Source organism: Trifolium pratense, linkage group LG2 (genome assembly GCF_020283565.1).
Source record: "Trifolium pratense cultivar HEN17-A07 linkage group LG2, ARS_RC_1.1, whole genome shotgun sequence".
Classification (NCBI taxonomy): domain Eukaryota; kingdom Viridiplantae; phylum Streptophyta; class Magnoliopsida; order Fabales; family Fabaceae; genus Trifolium; species Trifolium pratense.
Window position 1 is genome coordinate 33,207,369 of NC_060060.1, and position 25,685 is coordinate 33,233,053.

The window sequence follows — 25,685 nt, forward strand, 5'->3', positions numbered from 1 at the left end:
ATTTGGTTTTCAGAACCATTGAAAATTAATGTATCCGGTCTATAATATATAGACTAGATACATCATATTTTTAATGAATATAAAAATAAAATTAGAGAGAGTAATAAAAATTAATTTTGACACTAAAAAGGACTAAGCTTGCCTACAATTAGGATTGAATTAGGATTGACATCGGTAGCTAGTCATTCGAACAAGATTGAAAACTTCATATTCAATATTTCCTAACAAAAAAAAAACTTTGATTATGAATGAAAAACAATAAGTTTGTTTGCGTAAAACAAAAAAAAGTTCAATATTTAGGATTATTAGAAAAATAAAGTTTTGAACCGTCTAGTTTTGATTGAATGATCATCAATATCCTAAATTCGTGAATGTGGATCACAAGACCACATGGAATCCAAATTTTAAAAGGAACGAATCGATTAATAAACACATTAACATTTATAATGTATAATCAAATAATTGAACTCAAGTTGTTAACAAATTTCCTCTACAACGAATCGTTCGAAAGAATTTAAATTCAAAAATAAAAAAATAATGTATTTTTTTAGACTTTACTTATTTCACGGTCAAATTACAAATCATCGGTGTTCCCATACCCTAAAAACCAAAGGATTAACGAAACAAAAAAAAACTGATGGAGTAAGTAATAAACACATTAAAATCAGACATACGAAGAACAAAAAGAAATAGCATGAAGCACCTTGCATTACACGTTAACCTCTTAATCAACTTCTTTAAGGTGTTGCCGTTGCCGGAACCGGAACTATGCGAGTGAGTGAGTAGTTGGTAGTTTTTTCAGTTTTGTTGTTTTATAACAGTGTCAACGCGGTTTATATAACCTTTGTGAAGAAAAATATTTTCTTACTTTTTATTTGCAATGTTTGTATTAGGATAAGAATTCTTGATGAGTCAGCAGAAGGTTTTTTTTTTTTTCTTTGTTTAAGTAGTTTAAGAAAGTCAGTAGAATATTCTAATTTGTTTTAGTTAAATTAGGATAAGACTGTTTGATGACTCATCAGAATATTATTTATTTATTTAAGTAGTTTAGTGGCTAGAAAATAGTAGAATATTCTAATTCTTTTTAGTTAAATTATATGGTTGATGAGACAAGAGAATATTCTAAGGGTATGTTTGACCCAATTTTTTTTAGAGCTTATGCAACCAACTAATTATGCAATATAAATTAGATTTTATGCAATTTTATAAGTTCACACTAGTGAAAATTGTAATTTTATAAGCTATTTTGTCATAAATTACATTGACAAATTTATAATAATATATAAAAATTGTATAAGTTGTTTGTATAAGCTCTAAAAAAAAGGCGGGTCAAACGAAAGTTTTGGAATATTTTAAGTAACTTATGCAATATAAATTAGGTTTTATGCTATTTTATAAGTTCACACTAGTGAAAATTATATTTTTGTAAGCTATTTTATCATAAACTACCTTGACAAACTTATAATAATATATAAAAATTGCATAAACTCAAAAATAAGTTAATACAAACGGGCCGAAACCTAATTTTATTTCCTTCTCCGTTCATCATCATTCATTCTCCCAAATCTTGTTAGAGTAGAGAAATAACAACTAGCAGGACATCCTAAATTCCTAAAAAAGTACAATTAAATGAGAAATATCAACTAGCAGGTAGTAGGGGTGATCATATCCGAACCAATCCAAAAGTAAAACCGCAATTCGTACCAATTCAAACTGAAATCGCAAAAACCGCATTTAGTTTTAACTGCACGGATCATTTTTCTTCTAAACTGCATGGTTTGGTTTGCGGTTTTCATTTCACAAAACCGAACCAAACCGAATCAAACCGCAATACTTAATTTAGCTCTATCAACTATTAGCAATCAACCCAAATTGTTTTTTTTTAACAGGCCAAAATGATATATATATATATATATACAAAATAGTCTTCTCAGCACAAGACGTGCCAAAAGAGACTAAGAAAGATTACAAAAGAGTCAAAGTACAAGAACCAAAAGAAACTAAACTAAACAAGGCCCAAGCAAAGCATAGGACTAGACCACCAACTATGGAAGTTTACAGCTAGAGTACTACTCGTCACTTTTAACCACCTGTATGAAAAAGTCTTGATCTTGTCCAACATATGATACACTGTGTTTGCTGAGCCTCTAAACAATCTGTGATTTCTTTCGGTCCACACCACCCATACACAAGCAAGCCAAATGAGCTGCATGAAAGAACGTCGTGCTCGAAGATCACCTACTGAAATTGTGAACCGGACAAAATGATCGGAAAGAGTCTGAGCAGTCACCAAAGGAGAACCAATCCAGGAGCTGACAAGGGACCAAAGGGCACCAAAAGTACTGCAAGAAAGAAACAGGTGCTGAGCCGACTCAACCTCTCCGCAACCAGAAACACAATGGTGGTTCGTCGTAGATAAAATCCCTCGAGTAACCAGGTTTGCTTTGGTAGGTAACCTGTCCCGCAAGAGTTGCCAGACACAAATGGAAACCTTCAAAGGAACCTGACGGTGCCAAATAAGACCCGATGCAGCATCCAAAGTAACTGCATCCTGTGTCGTCAAAAGCTGATAAGCACCACGAACAGTATAATCATCATCCAAATCAGACTGCCACTGCCACCTATCTAGAACTATATTGTTGGTATTAAAAATAAGTTACTCCGTATATGTAATTTCTGTATGTGCATATTGTATCATGTAAACAATAAAATAAATTAAAATTTTCTATGTTTATTTTGTAACAAGTTGAAAATATTGTCATATTTTTTATATCGTGATAAACCGCACAAACCGAACCAATCCTAACCGCATTGGTTTGGTTTGATTTGGTTTGGATGACTTTTTAAAAACCAACCGAACCAAACCGAACCACATACATTTTTATCTTGCGGTTAGGATGACTTTAATGCTCAAAACCGAACCAAACCGCACCGCGAACATCCCTACTAGCAAGACATCCTAAAAAAGTAAGAGAGTTAAAAGTACAATTAAACGAGAAATGATCCTCTCAAATTTTTTTCCTCAATTTCTCTCAATTTATACATCTTAACCATTGATCAACATTTCTTCATTTTTTTATAATTAAAATATTAACACATATTTTTTATCCAATGATTTATATACAAACATTATTTCCTCAATTTATTTTTCAAATGGAGAGAATCCATTTTCCAATTAAATGTTCCGTGAGTTTAGCACAGTTAACAGAAAAATTGCATTATATATATGCAGATAACTTGGGTTCGAACCCGATCATCTCATTTATCCATTTTAAGCTGGAATTTCTAATCACTATACTACTGGAAGAAAAAAAAATGCAATTAAATAAAAATAATGCAGACTTTATATATGTGAGAATAAAACCACCCCTTAAATATCACCAAAAAAAAAAAAAAAAACCACCCCTTAAATTAAATTGGGATTGAGATTCACTGCAGTCCAAATTTCCTTCTGTTCCCAAAGTTTACACACAAAAAACTACCCCTTTTCATCTTCTCTCTCCTATAAAAAAAATCACCTCTCTCACAAAATGTATTACTCCACCTTTACTGCAGTATTTTCAACCGCAGGAAATCCAAACCACTTAAATTGCACATTAGTGTGTATCTTAACGTCACTAATAGATTATCAATGATGTCACTAATACATGTGGGAATAGCATCATGTTAATATAAACAGTACATATTCCACACTAGGACAATATATTAGCCGTCCAGATTGAAAAACATAGCAACAAGAATCCAACAATTTTCAAGTTCATATACAGCTTTACACGACATGTCCAAGGTTGTTTTTGTATCAAACTATGTAGTAAATGACATCATATAATAATATCTCTTGATATTATCAAAAGAATATCAATATGTTTATGCCCTTGTTATTGCCTTCAACTATAGGAATAACTAATTAGGTACATTAATTCAAGATTAGAAATTAGTCTCATGATTCATTTTCAATCCTAAAATCTTCAACTACAACTTCACAATGGGGTTTTCCCTTTTTGTTCTTCAACTTATTACTTTTTCAGTTCTTACTATAGCTCAAGAAGAACCTAAAGGGAACACCAATGATGTACAAAATAATTCTTCAGATAATAAAACCAATAGCAATTCCAATCTTTTATTATTAATTCTCAATGTGGTTCTTCTTTTAGCAATTATATTGCTATTGATTCTTTACTACAACACATCAAAAAAACTCAATAGAATAGTGAAGGGACACATTTACACATCTCATGAACAAGAGAAAGATGTTGAAACAAGTATTAATGTGAAGAGAGTTGAGATAGGAGAAGGGACAACAATGATGACAGTAGAAGAGAGAAAGGAGTTAATGTTTTTCAATGATGAGACAAATTTTCAAATGGGAGAACTTCTTAGAGCTTCTGCAGAAGCATTAGGACATGGAATTATGGGGAATAGTTATAAGGCTATGTTGAATAATGGACATAATATTGTTGTGAAGAGGTTAAGGGACTTGAAACCATTTACTAAGGAAGAATTTGCAAAGATAGTGAAAATTATTGCTGATCTTAAACATCCTAATTTGTTGCCTTTGCTTGCTTATTATCATTCAAGAGATGAGAAGCTCATGCTCTATAGATATGCTCAGAATGGAAATCTGTTCTCTAGACTTCATGGTAATTTACATCAACTTGGTCTTTTTTTATTCTGAATTGTACTTTGATATAATTTTCCTTAGAATAATATCCTTTATTGTGCCATATATGGTATATGGTTGATCGACGTTTGAAAATTGTTCAATCAAACTTTGACGATGATAAACGTCATCACCTTTTTAGGGTCATCTACTTCGTTATAGTTGAGATAGTGACCAAATAGGTGTCGATTCAAGAAAACTGAGAGAAATCATATATAAGTTAAGTTTTGAGGCACTGATATTCATTTTTCTTATCTTTTGTTGAACTAACATCGATTGAGTCACAATCTCACAATTGTGAGGACGGATAATACCATAAGCTTTCTACTTATGAGGAGCAACACTGGTCACTATTAGGGTTTTGAATAATGTTCTAGCATTGGTCTGCTATAGATTATACGCGACACTTCTCCGCCTTCGAAGCTCCTAGATCAAAATATAAAGAATACTTGAATGTTAAAATTTTAAATATTCTTATCATAGGTTTTTTCCAATTTAAATTCCAAATCATATGACAAAATAATATGGTAATTAACCTAAATGTGCATGACTTTATCAGATGGAAGAGATGGAAACAGGGTTCCATTCAATTGGAACTCAAGATTATTAGTAGCAAGAGGTGTGGCTAGAGCATTAGAGTACCTTCACATCAACAACAAGATCCATAACATTGTCCCTCATGGAAATCTAAAGTCTTCAAATGTTCTATTTGATGAAAAAGATTCAGTTCTTGTATCTGACTTTAGTCTTGCGTCCTTAATAGCACAACCAATTGCAGCTCAACATATGGTTGTTTACAAATCACCTGAATATGGATCTGCAAGAAAAGTTACAATGCAATCAGATGTTTGGAGCTATGGATCACTTTTAATAGAAATTCTAACAGGGAAAGTTTCTATGTGCTCAGCTCCACAAGGGACTAATGGTGTGGATCTTTGTAGTTGGGTTAATAGAGCTGTGAGAGAAGAATGGACTGCTGAGATATTTGACAAAGAAATATCTTGTCAAAAGAGTGCTCTTCCTGGGATGTTAAGGTTGTTGCAGATAGCAATGAGATGCATTGAGAGGTTTCCTGAGAAACGTCCTGAGATGAAAGAGGTAGTTAGAGAAGTCGAGAAAATACAACAAGTACATTTGATGTCTGAAGATGAGGATGATGCTTCTTATGATAGGTCTATAACTGATGATTCATTGTCAACTAGTAACTCAGGGATTTTTATTGGAGATTAAAGATAGATTCATAGATAAAATAAAGTTACATATTTCTACGCATGCTTGTTTCTGTCTCAAAATGAAACATATTGTTCCTTTTGTTTGTCATATTTATATAATTTGATAACATTAGAAGTATATATAATATTAGTTTTTTGCAACTACTTTTTTGGATAATGTTAGTCTCAAATAATTCGATGACTGACCATTCGCTGTGCAAATTGTGGTCTTTCGCATGAAAATAATTGCAAGCATAACATTACAATGCTCCCTTATGATCAGCACAAATGTAAAATGTGTGCATGATTATCACGTTTTGAGACATCGGTGTCATGACATTCAATGCAAAAATGGATCTTAAATTAAAAATGGGATCCAAGTAAGCCCAAAATAATTATACATCATCTTATAAGATGACATGAAAACTATAAACTACACATAATAATGCGCCAAAGCTGGTTTCGCATTCACTAGACATTACCCCCTAAAAGCTTTTTCTCTACATCGGTAGAAGAATCTTCCTGACAGACCTGTTTCTCAGCCTTTACTGATGGATTGATAGTTGATTCATGTATCTGTCAATTAAACCAGAAAATGAGGCTTGGACCAAACAATAGCATTCTACTTCATTAGAACGTGTCAAAATTCATGAAAGCATACCATGGCACTGGATTTGAAAGGTGCAATATCGTTTTGAAGCAGCGTTGATGGATGTGAGGGCCTGTGAAACAATAAGTGTGCTATAGACCGATCAATAGGATTTGTGTTGGTTTCGATATCCATTAACCCTGTACACCTGAATGAAGCTATGTGTTATCGAAAAGAAGATTAATTGATAAGCACTATTTAAAAATAGATCCAAAAAGGATGGTTTTGGTCTGGCAAGTGAATAACAGAAAAGAATGTTTTTGGAAACACTACAAATTGCAGATAAGAACTCACAACTACTAATACTCAAAAATAATGTTACACAGTCATTAAAACTCTGATGCCCCTCCATAATGGCTACCTTGTTATTGAGACAGATAATTATGATGCTATAAAAGTGAGCATTACCTGCTTGCATCCTGTGTCATTGTGTCTTTGCATGCTGCAGTGCCATCTCCAATGCAACCATTTGAGTTTGAATTATTATCTCTTTGCTCAGCACTCTTAGCTAAGCGGTATAAACTGTCCCTTATGCACAGTTTAGTTTTAATATCCAACTGCAATCAAACAAAGTGGTCGATGTTTCAGCAATAAGTGACATTTTATATATATATATAGATAATAACCATGGCCTCTTTAGGTTTATAAAAACGTTTTCAGTTTCCATTTTAAATTGCAAAAACTTCACCTTGTTTTCTGTTTTCAAAATTTTGTATAGGGAACACGTGAAAAATGTTTTCATTTAAAGAAGTTAAAATGAAGTAAAAATGGGTGGCAGTTTTGCAATTTAAAATGAACATAAGAGATATAAACAATTCCTTTTCACAAACTTGAACATCACTAGATTCTAATACCTGTTCCAACACCTGTTGCAAGTTGCAAAAGCTATTTGCTTTGAGCAAGTTTTGGTCAAGAGCCGAGCTTATGGGTGAGCTTTCCTGTACAGTTGATGAGTCTATTTTTGATGAAAATCCTAGACTAACCCCTCGAACTTTACTATGACCTTCATCTTCATTTTCAAATTGATGAGCTACCTGCTGAGAAGAACTTGGACTGTGAAATGGCATTTCATTTGCCCTTCTTTCGTTTTTGTAACTCGTATTTAAGAGGTTGCCATGGCTATGATACTTTTCCCTATTCTCATTTGTTTTCAAGGCAGCAGCCACCAAAGAATGACTATGAGAACAATCCATGTTTGAAGCATAAGATGATTCTATAAGAGAAGGAGACATGTATACATCATGGTCCGCTCTTGGTCCAGAGAAATTTGAAGAGACGGAAGTGTGATTTGGAGCATGACTAAAGTCTAGGTGCGCTAAAGGAATTTGTGTTAGTATGCAGCCTAAAGAATCATAATCTGTGTTCTGCTTATGCTTCTGATTACTATCAAGAGAAGTAACTCCACTAGAAGAGGCTCCAAACTGCTGATGTATATCTGCATATTGCTCAGGAGGAGTATAACGATGAATAGAATTGCCATTTTTTCGCTTTCCTGCTGATGACTTTGGAAGCTTCTTCTGCAATTGTAATACAAAGAAACTGTTAGTGATATCCAAATTAAAAAAGGATTTAATCCAGCTTACACCTTCATACTCTAAACAAATACACCGGGCATTCAGAAAATAACCCACCCTTGCTATCAAACTTGCATTGTATACAAGACAAACCCAACAAATTACCCTCAAAATGAAAGAATTTTTTTTGGGTCCTGCATAAAGGTCAAGCACAAGTTCCCATTAAGTGAAGATAGTGAAAAATGAAAAAACATTATTCACAACAAATGGCATGATTACTGGATTGCCCTAAATACAAACACAGTATTAGTTACAACTATAACCAGGATAAAAAAAATTAGGTCATGAATAATGAATATACCATAAAATTATCATACTCAAACCGACTGAATCTCATTCTAGAATATACGACCTAGGAGGTCAGAAGCATGTATCAAAATTAGTTTTTCATGTGCCTTTGAGAGGATCATCATATGGAGATATCAGTATGTGCCCTGGTGTTTTCATAAAGAACCCACATCGAATTATAGCTTCATAATTTGAAATTCAAGAATTGAAAACCCAGGTTGAAAAGGCAACTAACAAACCTTTTCTTTGGACACCAAGGCATCTTTATCACCAGATTTTTTATCTGATTCATTGAACATTGATAACGAAGCAGGGACACCATTGTCATCCACATCCATTTGAGATCTTGTCTTATCACCGGGGGATGACTTTTTGTTTGAATCATTGATCGGAAGAACTTCAATGTTGTCCTTGGATGAATCCATATTGTATTCAGATATATTTTTCAATGGACTCATGTCGGCACAATGAAGCTTTAAGTCGGACATTAATGCATCATCTGAACCTTCAGCACTGTGTGAAGAAGAAAACCAGCAGAACTCCTCTTCATTATTGAGACTCCCCATTCCAAATGTTAAATCACAACTTCTGCAATTTAAAAGTGATATTTTAGATACTTATATGATAATTGCAACGAATTGATTAATTTTTCAAACAAAGGGAAAGATGAGGAAAAATTCTGTCAAATTGGAGGGTTTCTTACAACATCCTGTCAACATCTTCTAAGTTTCCTATATCCAGCCACCCGTCATTATCAAGAAAACTGAGTTCATTATCAGCTTCAGATATGTGATTTTTTGGATGTTGACATGCCCCATCATCTTCCACCCCACACTTTTCTTCCAAGATTGTATCATCTGCACAAAGCTTGCTACCACCAGAATCTATATTGCCGTTCTTGAAACAGTGATCAGACATGCCTGTATGATCTGAAGTTAGCCCTTTTGCTTCTCTGTATGAGTCACCATCACATGAAGAAAATACACCTTCAGGTGTGTCAGACCATGAATCCTTTTCTGGCATTCTTTCATTCTGGGTCATATTTTGCAAGTATAATTCATCTTTACCCAGAGTACCATAGCTACTAACATAACCACTACTTTCTAACCCACGTAAGTCGTGATGTGATTTCTTACAGCCATCACCCTCAATTACAAACAGATTATTGTGTTGGCTTCCAGAATGGGGGACTATGAGATCATGATTCTCATCAAATTCGTCCCACGCATTATCTTTGAACTGTAGCACAAAGACATATATTAATTATTAAGCAAATAACTTATAGTAGCCTGGCATGAGATAAAGTGACAAATTTATAAAAACACAGTATCAAACCCAATAAAGAGATAAATATTAAATTGAAAACATCAAACTAGTACATTCGTTAAAGCTCAAATAAATACAATCCACCACTACTGATATCAACAGTAAAAAAGGAAATAATAATACATCCCCGAACAATGTTCATTTTTTATAGAGAAAACATGTGCAGGAGAGGAAGTTTACCCTGCAAGGGTTTCTAAATAACCTTGTGGTAAAAAAACTACCTCAGAAAACATGAACCATATCCTTCCAAGATTCAAACTGAACCTTGAGGAAGTTTAAATCAGGCTTGACCAATTTAAAGGTGAAATTCCTGGCACACAATAGACAGGTGTTGAGCTAAGTGTGTCAACACTTGTCTGTTACACAGCGGACAGGTGTTGAGCAAAGTGTGTCAACACTCGTCTGCACGCAGAACACACATAAATATGACAAGAAAATAAATAACGCAGTAGAGTTGTTAACCCAGTTCAGTGCAACGTCACCTACTCTGGGGGATACCAATCCAGAAATGAATTCACTATAATAGTTCTAGTTCAAAGCCCTCAGCAAACACCCAGGTTTACGACTTATCACCTAGACACTACCCGTCCTAATCCTTCCTAGGAACTCCTAGATATGAGACCCCGTCCCAATTCCCTCTAACAACACAGACAGCGTTGTTAGCAATACAAATGAGAACCAATGGTGGAGACACTCTCCTATGAAACTAAGATTCACTCTTGCTTAAAAGCTTACGAGCAAATCACACACAACTCTAGAACTAACTCCTTACTTTAAAGCTTAGGAGAAGTTCACAATTACAACTCAATAAACTCGGGTCCTAAGCTTGCATCAATGAGATACCAGAAAGGCTCACAATTAACACTCTAAAACCCTAAGACACACGCTTTGTAAGAACACGGTTTTAGATACTCAAAACCATATGCTTGTCTTCGTATTTATAGCAGTAGAATAGCTTGGGTTCCAAGACAAAATTAGGTCTTCAAAATTGCGACAGCAGCAGACATATTTTGGAATCAAATATTATATTTTCTTAAAGTTATTTTATTCCTTTAGAAAATAGAACTATGGTTCGGCTGCCTTCAAAAACTACTTGACCACGTGCGCCATGTTGTATAAGAAACCACGAAATAATTCTTCAATCAAATCTTCGAAAGATTGCACATAAAATAATAACGCAAGCTGGCGCGCAGTCAGACTACACAGGTGTTGTTCCAATGTGTACGTACATTTGTCTCAACACTTGATGTATGCATATATGTCTCAACACTTGACTAAAAGATGTTTTTGCAAAATGTAGCCAACATACAAAAACCCAACAAAAGGGATTAAAGAAACGATTTGTGCAGGAGAGAAGTGGAGCTGTTGCAACATGCAAGCAAAGTGTAGAAGGAAAGGTACACAAATATAAGTTTCAAATTTACCATTTAACAAGGACTGTATTCTGTACACTTCACAATAGCAGTAACATCGATGCTTCTGGTGTCTTGTTAATAGCTACCAAGCCACTTCTGCATCCCTAGCACTACTGAACTTGGATTGCACAACAGCCTGCTTTTAAGATTATGCCAGAGCAAAAGCACTCACTGCAGAAAAGAAAACGTTGAATCCAGAATCAGATAGTGATATCATCAATGCAATTACAGAATAGTTCACGTAATACGAGCAGAGTCCAAAGGTAACTCAACAAAAATGCCAACATATTTGTGGTCTTAAATGGAAATGAATTAGGGCCGGCTGAATGTTCTGTATCGTGTTAAGAATGGAATTTGAAGTGGAGTCATGGAGACAATAAATACAAGAAATGGTACTATATGATTATAATGTGGCAAGGCTGCAAAGCAATATTGTATACTGGATTTGAATTTAACAATAGGTCATACCTCAAACATGTAGATTTTGACATTCCCCGCAGATCGTCTATCCATCACTAGTGATACACTCAAATGCTTGATCCAATTTCATGTTTATATAGCAAACCTGTCACCAAAGATGTTTTTCAATCACAGAACACACCAATCATAAAACAAACCTGAAGTCACAAATTTGAAAAACCAACTAAGGAACAAAATTTATATCATGAAGAAAGAAATGACATGTTAAGTTCTATGCCAATTATAATAGTAGAAACACTTATGAATCATGCATGATCTTAGTATAGCATCACTAATGGTAGAGGAATTTCAAAATTTAATCTCTAAAACATTTTCAGCACTCACATATCCACTGTGTTTATAAATTATGAATAGCATTGATCAATGATGCTAACGGTCCTTAAATGCCGGCGAATACTTATTGTTGGGTTAACACTTATAGTTGACTTGTTCATGAGTCTAGAGATAGTCAACCGACATTATAATTGACACCAACTGCCTTCTCATCGGCAGTATATGAACATCTACGTCCACCAGCAATTGCCTATACCGATCCCACGATCTCAATTGAGTTAACTACAAAAATAATTTTGTCGAAGAGTTTAGATAAATCTGCTACTACCTTTTCAGTCAAAGAAATACAAAGCCGGCGCGACTGCTGCAACTTTTTGGCATCTCTGGATTATGAAATGGGATTTCAAAACTTTCCCATTTTAAGTTTCATAAGAAAAAAGTGGAGCCTGGCAAAACCTTCACCAATTATAGACCTATTTGACAAAACAACATAGGAGTATTAGCTAAGGAAAGTAACAAAATTATCATGTTAGATTTAAGTTTAACTTTAGTAAAATCATGAAACAAAGGTGGCCATAAGTAAAAAAATGGGGAAAGAAAATATTCTGAACTTTAAGCATAAGGCATAGATATTAGGCTTAACTACACATTTGGTCCCTTATGTTTATTTTAGGTTTCAATTTGGTCCCTTACGTTTAAAAAGTATCAATTTGGTCCCTTACGTTTATTTTATGTTTCAAGTTAGTCCTTTCCGTTAGTTTTGTCACTAACACCGTTTGAACAGTACACGTGTCAGCGTGTCCAAGTGCCACGTGTCAGTCCACATATGCAAATTGACTGCCACATGTGACAAAATTGACGGAAAGGACTAACTTGAAACATAAAATAAACGTAAGGGACCAAATTGATACTTTTTAAACGTAAGGGACCAAATTGAAACCTAAAATAAACGTAAGGGACCAAATGTATAGTTAAGCCTAAATATTACTAAGTTCAAATAACTTCAACTTACAACATAGTCCCTATTTGGATAAACAGCTTATTTTGCAGGTTATAGCATACTCTCTCCATCCCAAATTATAAGTAAAAATAGGTCAAAGAAACTTGATGCATATGGTTAAAAATTTGAACCAAATATATCAACTTTTTTTGACCTATTTTTGCTTATAATTTAGAACAAAAGAAGTACGATGATTAAAGATAAAATAAAGTGACATTGTTTTTGTATAAGCTGAAAACAACTTATGAAAATGTCATGAGCCATTTTCTTAAATTCTCCAAATCAATCCAAATAACTGATACTAAAAATTATTTAGAAAACAAAATGAGCAACAAACAAGATCCAAAGTATTGGAAGTTCATTTTCACCCTCTCCTTATCATCAAACACTTAACCAACCAACCGGATTTATATGTTCCAAATTCTAGTCAAATAAAATTAGAAAACAAAAAATAGAATAAAAATCACACCAATTAAAATTAAACCAAGAATCAATAATAACTACTACTCCTAACTTCTATTTAATTGGTAAAAACAATAATAATAGCAGATGAATCTGAAAGATATAAATAAAGTGATTGAGAAGCAGTTTAGCCTAATTAACGTTGATATAATATAAGTATAATTAATTAATCATAAAATAAACTTAAAAAGAAGAGTATGAAGAAGCTGAATTTTGAAGACATGTATCTTCTTGAGTCAATAATTTTCTTCATATTGATAAACTAAAGAAGAAGAAGAAGAAGAAGAAGAAAAAATAAAAATGAAGTTACCAAAACGTGGAATGAGCAAGAAGTGATTATTTTGAGAGCTTTTTTTTGGCCTCAAACAGTTGTTTGGTTTGTGATTCGTTTTCTTCCTACTATCCTACTTCAACTTGCACGAACAATTTTATATTTTTTTAATTAATTAAATTAATAATTGAATAATGCTAGCAACACACTCTTTAACAAACACACTCCAACACACTCTCTTTTATTGGTTGAAATTCACATGGTCCCATAAAAAAATGTGGACCCATATAACTTTTATGGAACCCATGTAAATTTTAACCAATAAAAGAGAGTGTTTTAGAGTGTGTTTGTTAAAGAGTGTGTTGCTAGCACTCCTCTTAATAATTTAGGCAAAGAAAAATAACGAGGGAGAACTGACACGTGGCAGGGAAATATTGTTCGTGGTTGGAAATTGGAATGGTTGGAAGGTGTGGGTGCTTAAGATCGATCCGATCATTTACTGTGTTTCTATTGGTCCACAATTAGTTTCTGTTTTACTACCAGACACGTGTCTAGTTGCATACCCTACGCACGTGCGTGCTGCCTATTAGTCAATTCAAAGCAAAAGGAAAAGGTTAAAAAAAAAAAATTATACTAATTGGTAACAACGAAAAGATGAATCAAGATCTCCATTTATTTATCTCTTGATATTTGTAGAAATAATTAAAACGCCGTCAGTACGAAGGAAACCGTTATACAGTATAACCAAAGCACACATGAAAATAATGCTACCAAGTACATTAGCGACCGAAAACTTTGTGGGCTTCGTCTTCCATATATCTTTACAAAAGTTGGTTTGCAATATATATTTAAGGCGAAAAAATATATATTTATAATTTCCATATATTAAATTGATAAATTCAAAATATATCATAATATGATTTAACATATATTATTATTCTTAAATATACTTACATTGGAGTCAGGAATATTGTGAAAGAAATCAAATTCCCATATTATTTTTACTTCAAACAAATGCGAGAGAGTTGAGTTTTCTTTTCCTCAAACAAATGCAACAAATTGAGTCACAGATCGACAGCGAGATGGTGTGTGGAACAAATTGAGTTTCTCTTTTTTATTTTTGTTTAGTGTTTCTGTCTGTATACTTTTATATTTTGTTTTTCAAGCTTGGTTGGTGTGGCTCGCTCATGGGTCTACTCCCTCCGTCCTAAAATATAAGCAAAAGTGAGTCAACAAAAGTGAATGTATTTTGTCCAAATTTTGAACCAAATACATCAAGTTTGTTTGATCCACTTTTACTTATATTTTAGGACGGATGAATACTTTTTTGCTTTATGCACTTCTTCTATATATTGTAATAAAAGTCATTTTGCAATATATATTTAAAATTTTAATTATAATTTTCATATATTAAATTGATAAATTCAAAATTATTGTAATATAATTTTTAACATATATTATAATTCTTAAATTTACTTATACCGGAGCAGCTAAGAATACTGCAAAAGAAATAAAATTTCCTACACAACCAAATGTTACTAACAATTAGTAAAAAGACCGTGGAGAGATACGGTTTAAAATTTATCAAATGTTTCAGATTATTAGTTTTCTTCATTCTTCATCTATAGATATTGTATTTAAAATAACACACGCACACGAGAGTGCACGCATGCACGCACATACACACACAAAGTAAAAAAAATTGGTGTCATGTGTGGTCGCTCCTCTCGAATACTATCTGGACCCCTCATGATCTGGAAGAGAGATAAAGAAAAACTTTGCAGATATATGTAACTAACAATCCAAAGCCAAACGCGAGAGTTTCCCTAAGTCCAGCTACGCTCTAGTCACAAATCTGTGTAATTTATAGTTCCATTAGCTATACCATTCATGTTCTCATCTACGACTACTATTCACGGACTGGTAGGAAAACATATGCTGAGAGAACTGTTGTCTAGGAGGATTTGGGAGGAGGTGGGGAGAATTTATAGTAGGTGGCATTCCCGTCATTGAGTTGGTGGAGGTAGGTGGCCACCTCATAGAGGTAGCAAAGGGAGGTGGAAAGGATGTGGCTGAGGGTGGGGAAGTGGGAGGCGGAGCCGCGGAGGGGAGGAGACTGAGGGAGATAGAGGGAAGGTGGCTGAGGGTGGGGAAGTGGAGGAGGCTGAGGGTGGGGCAGAGGGGAGATGGCTAAGGGTGCAGAAGTGGAGGATGTTGAGGGTGAAGTAGGAACATGGACGATGTATAAAATGATATAAATGGCCTCAATTACACATACATCAGCGTTTATAGAGATAATAAAAACGCCATGTGCCAGTAAAAAACCACAGTATAGCCAAAGCATGCATGAAAACAGTGCTACCAGATATGGTAGTGACTAAAAGTTTTCCGTGCTCCTTCTTCTATGTATTCTGATAGATGTCAGTCTGCAATATATATTTACAGGAAAGAGTTTTATTTTATTTTCTAAATATTAAATTGATAAATTCAAAATATATTATCATTTAACATATATATATATATATATATATATATATATATATATATATATATATATATATATGTATATATTAGAATTGTTAAATTTACTTACATTGGGGCCAAAAATGCTTCGGATTATTAGTTTTCTTCATTCTTCATCTATAGATATTGTATTTAAAATAACGCACACGCTGAGTAGAAAATTTGTTAATGCTTCAAAACAAAAATGGCATTATTAGTTTTCTTTATTTTTTTTACCTTTGTGTTTACCATGGTGAATAAATAGTCAATTTGTTTTACCTCTACCCTTTGGAAGGTGAATCAATTGTTTCCATCATTTTTCCCTCTTTGCCTTTGATATGCTGAAATGGGTAACTCAATATTTATGTGAAATTTGGTGTACACCACACACATGGACGACAATGTATCTATTTGCTAGCTTCAGATCATCCTTTAATTGTTGAAAGAATGATCACATGTGTCAATTTTTAATTGATTTGTTTATTCCTCCTTCAACTGGACCACCAAAACACATGCAAAACAATATTAAAAAAATCTTATAATTATCATGGGTAATTTTTACTTGTAAGAACTGAAAATTTGTTAATGCTTCGAAACAAAAATGACATTAAAATAAAGTAAATAAGTGGCTACTCACGTGTGCGTGCGAGTGCGTGCGTGCACTCGCGTGCGCGTGTGTTAAAATAAATAAAGTAGATCTGGATTAAAGGGGAAGCGAAAAGCCTGTGTGAAAATGGAGGTTACTTTGGGTTAGTGTTCAGTGACAATGAGATGCGGTTTGCGGTTGGATGCGGTGAGCTTAGATGACCCGAACGAAACAATGATGGGGATGAAACAATGACCAACTCAGTTCAGAAGAATGAATTTATATTTACCCCTCTGTCTCTCTCTCTCTCACTCTGACTATGAACTTTAAGTTTTACTAGTAGATTTTGAGATTGATTTTGATTTTTGTCTTATATTTTAAGTGTGCATCTTCCTCATCTGAATCATTTAATTTCTTTTCCTTATATCTGTTACCTAATTTAAGCTTCATAACTTCCTCTGAATTGAAGAGAGTAAAGATATATAAAAAGTAAGGGTAGTTACCTAACAAACCGAACCAGGTGGCCAGTGTGTGTTGCTGCCATGTCATCGGAGTATCCATAGCAGCAGATCTGGTAGGCAAGGGAAGTAGATCTGGATTAAAGGGGAAGCGAAAAGCCTGTGTGAAAATGGAGGTTAGGATTGAAGTGTTTGTTTGGTTAGGATTGAATTTCTCACTCCCTCATAATCTTTTCTCAATTCTGAACATGATACAGGGATTGACTTCGAGGAAGTTAATGAAATACGGTCTGACTATGATTTGGACGGCGGTGGTTTGGGCGATTTGGAAGATGCGAAATACGGTGATCTTTGATAATGGGATTGCAGAGGTTGCAATAGTTGTTGATGAAGTGAAATTGTGGACGTGGAAGTGGTGGCTGGGTCGGGATGAAGTGGAAAAAGATAGGCGTGATTTTGATGAAATATCAGTTTTGGCAACTAGAATGGGATTGTATAGGTGTGTTTTCTATTATCTGATTTCACTACTAATGTGTTTGAATTGAATTAATCACAAGTACTAGTATTGTTTAATTCAATTCAAGTACTCAAAGGTCGTTGAATTGAATTACAGATATGATTTGGACGAAAGACGGCCCTAGAGGGAGGTAGATATCTTGCTCTGTGATTTCTTTTCGCAACTTTCTCGTTTTCTATGATTTTGGATTCTATGATTTTGATTTTTGTCTTATATTTTAAGTTTGCATCTTTCTCATCTGAATCATTTAATTTCTTTTCCTTATATGTGTTACCTAATTTAAGCTTCATAGCTTCCTCTGAATTGAAGAAGAATCGTTTAATTTGTTTTTCCCTTTATGTGTTACCTAGTTTAAGCTTCATAGCTACACCATAGTTTCTTATTTGGTTCAGAGTTGTGCTATTTCCGTTGTATTTATTTTTTTTACCTCCGTGTTTACCATGGTGAATAAATAGTCAATTTGTTTTACCTCTACCCTTTGGAAGGTGAATCAATTGTTTCCATCATTTTTCCCTCTTTGCCTTTGATATGCTGAAATGGGTAACTCAATATTTATGTGAAATTTGGTGTACACCACACACATGGGGGACAATGTATCTATTTGCTAGCTTCAGATCCTCCTTTAATTGTTGAAAGAATGACAGGTGTCAATTTTTAATTGATTTGTTTATTCCTCCTTCAACTGGACCACCAAAACACATGCAAAACAATATTAAAAAAAAATCTTATAATAATCATGCTTGTAAGAACTGAAAATTTGTTAATGCTTCGAAACAAAAATGACATTAAAATAAAGTAAATAAGTGGCTACTCACGTGTGCGTGCGCGTGCGTGCGTGCACTCGTGTGCGTGTGTGTTAAAATAAATAAAGTAAATAATTATATCTTATTTGCTATAATAGTGGCTACTTTTTCTACTCACCAAATGTAATCTCTAGTTATTTTTGGTTGGTCGGTTGCTTTCACTTTCCTTTTATCAAATGTAACAAACTTAAAATGTACAAATAATTTTTAAATAAACTAGAATTTATAAATATAAATGTGTATATACCTGAACAGGTGCAGGGGCATATACGATGTATATGACTATATAGATAGTTTCTATAACGGCTCCGGCGGACAATGTATGGGAAATTTGGTGTACACCACACACATGCATGGAGGACAATGTATCTATAAATGTGTTTACCATGCATGGTGAATAAATTGCTACGACCAGTTTGTTTGAAGAAAAAGTAGATCTGGAGAGAAACAAAAATGACATTAAAATAAAGTAAATAAGTGGCTACTCACGTGTGCATTCGCGTGCGTGCGTGCACTCGCGTGCGCGTGTGTTAAAATAAATAAAGTAGATCTGGATTAAAGGGGAAGCGAAAAGCCTGTGTGAAAATGGAGGTTACTTTGGGTTAGTGTTCAGTGACAATGAGATGCAATTCGGAACCGGTGATTTGTTTGAATAGGAGATAATTTTGTTTTTTCTCCTTTTGTATCTAGTTCTTGCTTTTGCTGTTTCTGTTTCTTCTTTCCTTTTTTTAGGGATTAGTAGGGGTTGGTTGGTGTGTGCTTGGGATTTTGAGTTTTTTGGCTAGCTTTTAGTCTTGCTCCTGCTCCTGGTTTTTTTGTATCCCGTGTTTGAGAGTTTCTCTGGGTGAGGAGCTTAGATGCGGTTTATTATTATTGTTGATGGGGATGAAGCTTTTTCACCGGCAGAAAAGAGAAGGGACCAATTTCGATTAAGAACCAGAACTAGTTATCTTTTGGATTAAAAGGGACCAATTTTCTTTTACCATATTTTTTGAAAATATACAACACAACATGCATAATTAAAATGAAAGGTCATAAAAATTTGATCACATAATTTATCAACAACAAAAAAAAATATCAAAAAGATAAACAGTTCTTGTTCTTAATCGATATTGCTTATAAGAGATTGTCTAGTTTAATCATTGTTTTAATTATAAAAAAAATTTAACCATTAAATCAAATAAAATAAAGGAATAGACTGACTCATTTAAGATATACTAATATATTATACTAATTGTTAAATTGACTTACATCGGGGCCAAAAATACTCCAAACGAAATCAAATTGGCTGCACAACAAAAATAAAAATAATTAGGTAAATAAATAAAAAAGCGGGGGAGAGTAAAGATATATATATATATATATAGTGTTCTGTTATAAATACTACTACTATAAAAAGTAAGGGTAGTTACCTAACAAACCGAACCAGGTGGCCAGTGTGTGTTGCTGCCATGTCATCGGAGTATCCATAAAAGCAGATCTGGTAGGCAAGGGAAGTAGATCTGGTTTGGGCGATTTGGAATGAATGTACAGGAAGATCTGGATTAAAGGAATAGAGTTGATTTCTAGGGAGAAAAAAGATAGGCGTGATTTTGATGAAAGTTATGTCGTGGAGGTGGAGTGTTCATCGCTTAAAGATTGCGCCTTGTTTACTATACGAATGGCAGCAGGAACCGTGTTATTGTTTCCGGCGGTGATGTGTTTGCCGTGCGCTGCGGGGTTTTTTCTGGAGTTGTTTGTTGTTTTCCTACTGCTTTTAGTTTTCTGGTGTGTTTTTAGTGTTTGTGCTGCTTTCTGTTTTTGCTGTAAGGGGTTTTGGTTTTAGGTGGTTTCTCCTTGTGAGATTTGGTTTTGTTTTCAGGTTTTAACCTGTTTTCCTCCTTATGTATTTCTTGTACCTAAGGTGGTTTTATGAATATGCTGTTTCAAAAAAAAAAAAATCAGTTTTGGCAACTAGAATGGGATTGTATAGGTGTGTTTTCTATTATCTGATTCCTCCTTCAACTGGACCACCAAAACACATGCAAAACAATATTAAAACAATCTTATAATTATCATGGGTAATTTTTACTTGTAAGAACTGAAAATTTGTTAATGCTTCGAAACAAAAATGACATTAAAATAAAGTAAATAAGTGGCTACTCACGTGTGCGTGCGTGCGCGTGCGTGCGTGCACTCGCGTGCGCGTGCGTGCGTGCACTCGCGTGCGCGTGCGTGCGTGCACTCGCGTGCGCGTGCGTGCGTGCACTCGCGTGCGCGTGTGTTAAAATAAATAAAGTAGATCTGGATTAAAGGGGAAGCGAAAAGCCTGTGTGAAAATGGAGGTTACTTTGGGTTAGTGTTCAGTGACAATGAGATGCAATTCGGAACCGGTGATTTGTTTGAATAGGAGATAATTTTGTTTTTTCTCCTTTTGTATCTAGTTCTTGCTTTTGCTGTTTCTGTTTCTTCTTTCCTTTTTTTAGGGATTAGTAGGGGTTGGTTGGTGTGTGCTTGGGATTTTGAGTTTTTTGGCTAGCTTTTAGTCTTGCTCCTGCTCCTGGTTTTTTTGTATCCCGTGTTTGAGAGTTTCTCTGGGTGAGGAGCTTAGATGCGGTTTATTATTATTGTTGATGGGGATGAAGCTTTTTCACCGGCAGAAAAGAGAAGGGACCAATTTCGATTAAGAACCAGAACTAGTTATCTTTTGGATTAAAAGGGACCAATTTTCTTTTACCATATTTTTTGAAAATATACAACACAACATGCATAATTAAAATGAAAGGTCATAAAAATTTGATCACATAATTTATCAACAACAAAAAAAAATATCAAAAAGATAAACAGTTCTTGTTCTTAATCGATATTGCTTATAAGAGATTGTCTAGTTTAATCATTGTTTTAATTATAAAAAAAATTTAACCATTAAATCAAATAAAATAAAGGAATAGACTGACTCATTTAAGATATACTAATATATTATACTAATTGTTAAATTGACTTACATCGGGGCCAAAAATACTCCAAACGAAATCAAATTGGCTGCACAACAAAAATAAAAATAATTAGGTAAATAAATAAAAAAAGCGGGGGAGAGTAAAGATATATATATATATATATATATATAGTGTTCTGTTATAAATACTACTACTATAAAAAGTAAGGGTAGTTACCTAACAAACCGAACCAGGTGGCCAGTGTGTGTTGCTGCCATGTCATCGGAGTATCCATAAAAGCAGATCTGGTAGGCAAGGGAAGTAGATCTGGTTTGGGCGATTTGGAATGAATGTACAGGAAGATCTGGATTAAAGGAATAGAGTTGATTTCTAGGGAGAAAAAAGATAGGCGTGATTTTGATGAAAGTTATGTCGTGGAGGTGGAGTGTTCATCGCTTAAAGATTGCGCCTTGTTTACTATACGAATGGCAGCAGGAACCGTGTTATTGTTTCCGGCGGTGATGTGTTTGCCGTGCGCTGCGGGGTTTTTTCTGGAGTTGTTTGTTGTTTTCCTGCTGCTTTTAGTTTTCTGGTGTGTTTTTAGTGTTTGTGCTGCTTTCTGTTTTTGCTGTAAGGGGTTTTGGTTTTAGGTGGTTTCTCCTTGTGAGATTTGGTTTTGTTTTCAGGTTTTAACCTGTTTTCCTCCTTATGTATTTCTTGTACCTAAGGTGGTTTTATGAATATGCTGTTTCAAAAAAAAAAAAAATCAGTTTTGGCAACTAGAATGGGATTGTATAGGTGTGTTTTCTATTATCTGATTCCTCCTTCAACTGGACCACCAAAACACATGCAAAACAATATTAAAACAATCTTATAATTATCATGGGTAATTTTTACTTGTAAGAACTGAAAATTTGTTAATGCTTCGAAACAAAAATGACATTAAAATAAAGTAAATAAGTGGCTACTCACGTGTGCGTGCGTGCGCGTGCGTGCGTGCACTCGCGTGCGCGTGCGGGCGTGCACTCGCGTGCGCGTGTGTTAAAATAAATAAAGTAGATCTGGATTAAAGGGGAAGCGAAAAGCCTGTGTGAAAATGGAGGTTACTTTGGGTTAGTGTTCAGTGACAATGAGATGCAATTCGGAACCGGTGATTTGTTTGAATAGGAGATAATTTTGTTTTTTCTCCTTTTGTATCTAGTTCTTGCTTTTGCTGTTTCTGTTTCTTCTTTCCTTTTTTTAGGGATTAGTAGGGGTTGGTTGGTGTGTGCTTGGGATTTTGAGTTTTTTGGCTAGCTTTTAGTCTTGCTCCTGCTCCTGGTTTTTTTGTATCCCGTGTTTGAGAGTTTCTCTGGGTGAGGAGCTTAGATGCGGTTTATTATTATTGTTGATGGGGATGAAGCTTTTTCACCGGCAGAAAAGAGAAGGGACCAATTTCGATTAAGAACCAGTACTAGTTATCTTTTGGATTAAAAGGGACCAATTTTCTTTTACCATATTTTTTGAAAATATACAACACAACATGCATAATTAAAATGAAAGGTCATAAAAATTTGATCACATAATTTATCAACAACAAAAAAAAATATCAAAAAGATAAAAAGTTCTTGTTCTTAATCGATATTGCTTATAAGAGATTGTCTAGTTTAATCATTGTTTTAATTATAAAAAAAATTTAACCATTAAATCAAATAAAATAAAGGAATAGACTGACTCATTTAAGATATACTAATATATTATACTAATTGTTAAATTGACTTACATCGGGGCCAAAAATACTCCAAACGAAATCAAATTGGCTGCACAACAAAAATAAAAATAATTAGGTAAATAAATAAAAAAAGCGGGGGAGAGTAAAGATATATATATATATATATATATATATATATATATATATATATATATATATATATATATATATATATATATATATATATATATATATATATATATATATATATATATATAGTGTTCTGTTATAAATACTACTACTATAAAAAGTAAGGGTAGTTACCTAACAAACCGAACCAGGTGGCCAGTGTGTGTTGCTGCCATGTCATCGGAGTATCCATAAAAGCAGATCTGGTAGGCAAGGGAAGTAGATCTGGTTTGGGCGATTTGGAATGAATGTACAGGAAGATCTGGATTAAAGGAATAGAGTTGATTTCTAGGGAGAAAAAAGATAGGCGTGATTTTGATGAAAGTTATGTCGTGGAGGTGGAGTGTTCATCGCTTAAAGATTGCGCCTTGTTTACTATACGAATGGCAGCAGGAACCGTGTTATTGTTTCCGGCGGTGATGTGTTTGCCGTGCGCTGCGGGGTTTTTTCTGGAGTTGTTTGTTGTTTTCCTGCTGCTTTTAGTTTTCTGGTGTGTTTTTAGTGTTTGTGCTGCTTTCTGTTTTTGCTGTAAGGGGTTTTGGTTTTAGGTGGTTTCTCCTTGTGAGATTTGGTTTTGTTTTCAGGTTTTAACCTGTTTTCCTCCTTATGTATTTCTTGTACCTAAGGTGGTTTTATGAATATGCTGTTTCAAAAAAAAAAAAAAATCAGTTTTGGCAACTAGAATGGGATTGTATAGGTGTGTTTTCTATTATCTGATTCCTCCTTCAACTGGACCACCAAAACACATGCAAAACAATATTAAAACAATCTTATAATTATCATGGGTAATTTTTACTTGTAAGAACTGAAAATTTGTTAATGCTTCGAAACAAAAATGACATTAAAATAAAGTAAATAAGTGGCTACTCACGTGTGCGTGCGTGCGCGTGCGTGCGTGCACTCGCGTGCGCGTGCGTGCGTGCACTCGCGTGCGCGTGTGTTAAAATAAATAAAGTAGATCTGGATTAAAGGGGAAGCGAAAAGCCTGTGTGAAAATGGAGGTTACTTTGGGTTAGTGTTCAGTGACAATGAGATGCAATTCGGAACCGGTGATTTGTTTGAATAGGAGATAATTTTGTTTTTTCTCCTTTTGTATCTAGTTCTTGCTTTTGCTGTTTCTGTTTCTTCTTTCCTTTTTTTAGGGATTAGTAGGGGTTGGTTGGTGTGTGCTTGGGATTTTGAGTTTTTTGGCTAGCTTTTAGTCTTGCTCCTGCTCCTGGTTTTTTTGTATCCCGTGTTTGAGAGTTTCTTTTGCACTCCTTGTGTTTAGAGCTCCTTTTTATATAATATATATATATTTGCAGTTTTCAAAAAAAAAAAGTGACAATGAGATGCGGTTTGCGGTTGGATGCGGTGAGCTTAGATGACCCGAACGAAACAATGACCAACTCAATTCTCTGGGTGAGCTTAGATGCGGTTTATTATTATTGTTGATAGGGATGAAGCTTTTTCACCGGCAGAAAAGAGAAGGAAATTGATGGGTATAGGAAATTGAGAAGGAAATTGATGGGTACAAGTATGAGAGAAATGAATATTCTCAGTTTGATGTTGAGATTTTGTGATGATGTGGATTCTAGAGTTGTTTGTGTGATTTAGCAAATTCAAATGCCTTGGTGGTTCGATTCTCCAAAGAGAAACAGAGACACAATACTGCTTACTAACAATGAAGTTCAAAAGAATGAATTTATGTTTACCTCTCTGTCTCTCTCTCTCTCTCTCTCACTCTGACTATGAACTTTAAGTTTTACTAGTAGATTTTGAGATTGATTTTGATTTTTGTCTTATATTTTAAATTTGCATCTTCCTCATCTGAATCATTTAATTTCTTTTCCTTATATGTGTTACCTAATTTAAGCTTCATAGCTTCCTCTGAATTGAAGAAGAATCGTTTAATTTGTTTTTCCCTTTATGTGTTACCTAGTTTAAGCTTCATAGCTACACCATAGTTTCTTATTTGGTTCAGAGTTGTGCTATTTCCGTTGTATTTATTTTTTTTACCTCCGTGTTTACCATGGTGAATAAATAGTCAATTTGTTTTACCTCTACCCTTTGGAAGGTGAATCAATTGTTTCCATTTTTCCCTCTTTGCCTTTGATATGCTGAAATGGGTAACTCAATATTTATGTGAAATTTGGTGTACACCACACACATGGAGGACAATGTATTTGTTTTCAGATCCTCCTTTAATTGTTGAAAGAATGACAGGTGTCAATTTTTAATTGATTTGTTTATTCCTCCTTCAACTGGACCACCAAACACACATGCAAAACAATATTAAAAAAAATCTTATAATTATCATGCTTGTAAGAACTGAAAATTTGTTAATGCTTCGAAACAAAAATGACATTAAAATAAAGTAAATAAGTGGCTACTCACGTGTGCGTGCGCGTGCGTGCGTGCACTCGTGTGCGCGTGT

The 25,685-nt window shown here is 34.2% G+C and overlaps 1 protein-coding gene and 1 pseudogene across 3 annotated transcripts; both read right to left on the bottom strand.

Annotated features, from left to right (window-relative positions):
- The window catches only part of LOC123904588, a 39,716-nt pseudogene that overhangs the window by 12,443 nt on the left and 1,588 nt on the right, over positions 1-25,685 (bottom strand).
- LOC123910619 (protein LNK1-like) lies at positions 5,190-13,757 on the bottom strand. Of its 3 annotated transcripts, none has more exons than XM_045961781.1 (11): positions 13,649-13,704; positions 12,205-12,349; positions 11,592-11,688; positions 11,133-11,294; positions 9,086-9,621; positions 8,622-8,970; positions 7,375-8,037; positions 6,929-7,077; positions 6,533-6,668; positions 6,354-6,447; positions 5,190-5,477 (listed from the first exon to the last, which is right to left on the bottom strand). In XM_045961781.1, the coding sequence occupies exons 4-11, from the start codon at positions 11,133-11,135 to the stop codon at positions 5,455-5,457; spliced, it is 1,953 nt and encodes a 650-aa protein (XP_045817737.1). In that variant the 5' UTR covers positions 11,136-11,294; positions 11,592-11,688; positions 12,205-12,349; positions 13,649-13,704; the 3' UTR covers positions 5,190-5,454. The 3 variants fall into 3 exon arrangements, with proteins under 3 accessions (XP_045817737.1, XP_045817734.1, XP_045817736.1); XM_045961778.1 differs by lacking the exon at positions 5,190-5,477 and adding an exon at positions 5,484-5,744 and having other exon boundaries at positions 13,649-13,757; XM_045961780.1 differs by lacking the exon at positions 5,190-5,477 and adding an exon at positions 5,484-5,744 and having other exon boundaries at positions 12,205-12,332; positions 13,649-13,717.

Excerpts from the sequence above, each read along its gene's own strand:
- LOC123910619 (XM_045961778.1), bottom strand. Across the intron at positions 8,971-9,085 it reads GAAGATGTTGACAGGATGTT|AAGTTGTGATTTAACATTTG; the intron begins GTAAGAAACCCT and ends TTTAAATTGCAG. Across the intron at positions 5,745-6,353 it reads AGAGAAAAAGCTTTTAGGGG|GACGTTTCTCAGGAAACCTC; the intron begins GTAATGTCTAGT and ends CTTTCATCTCAG.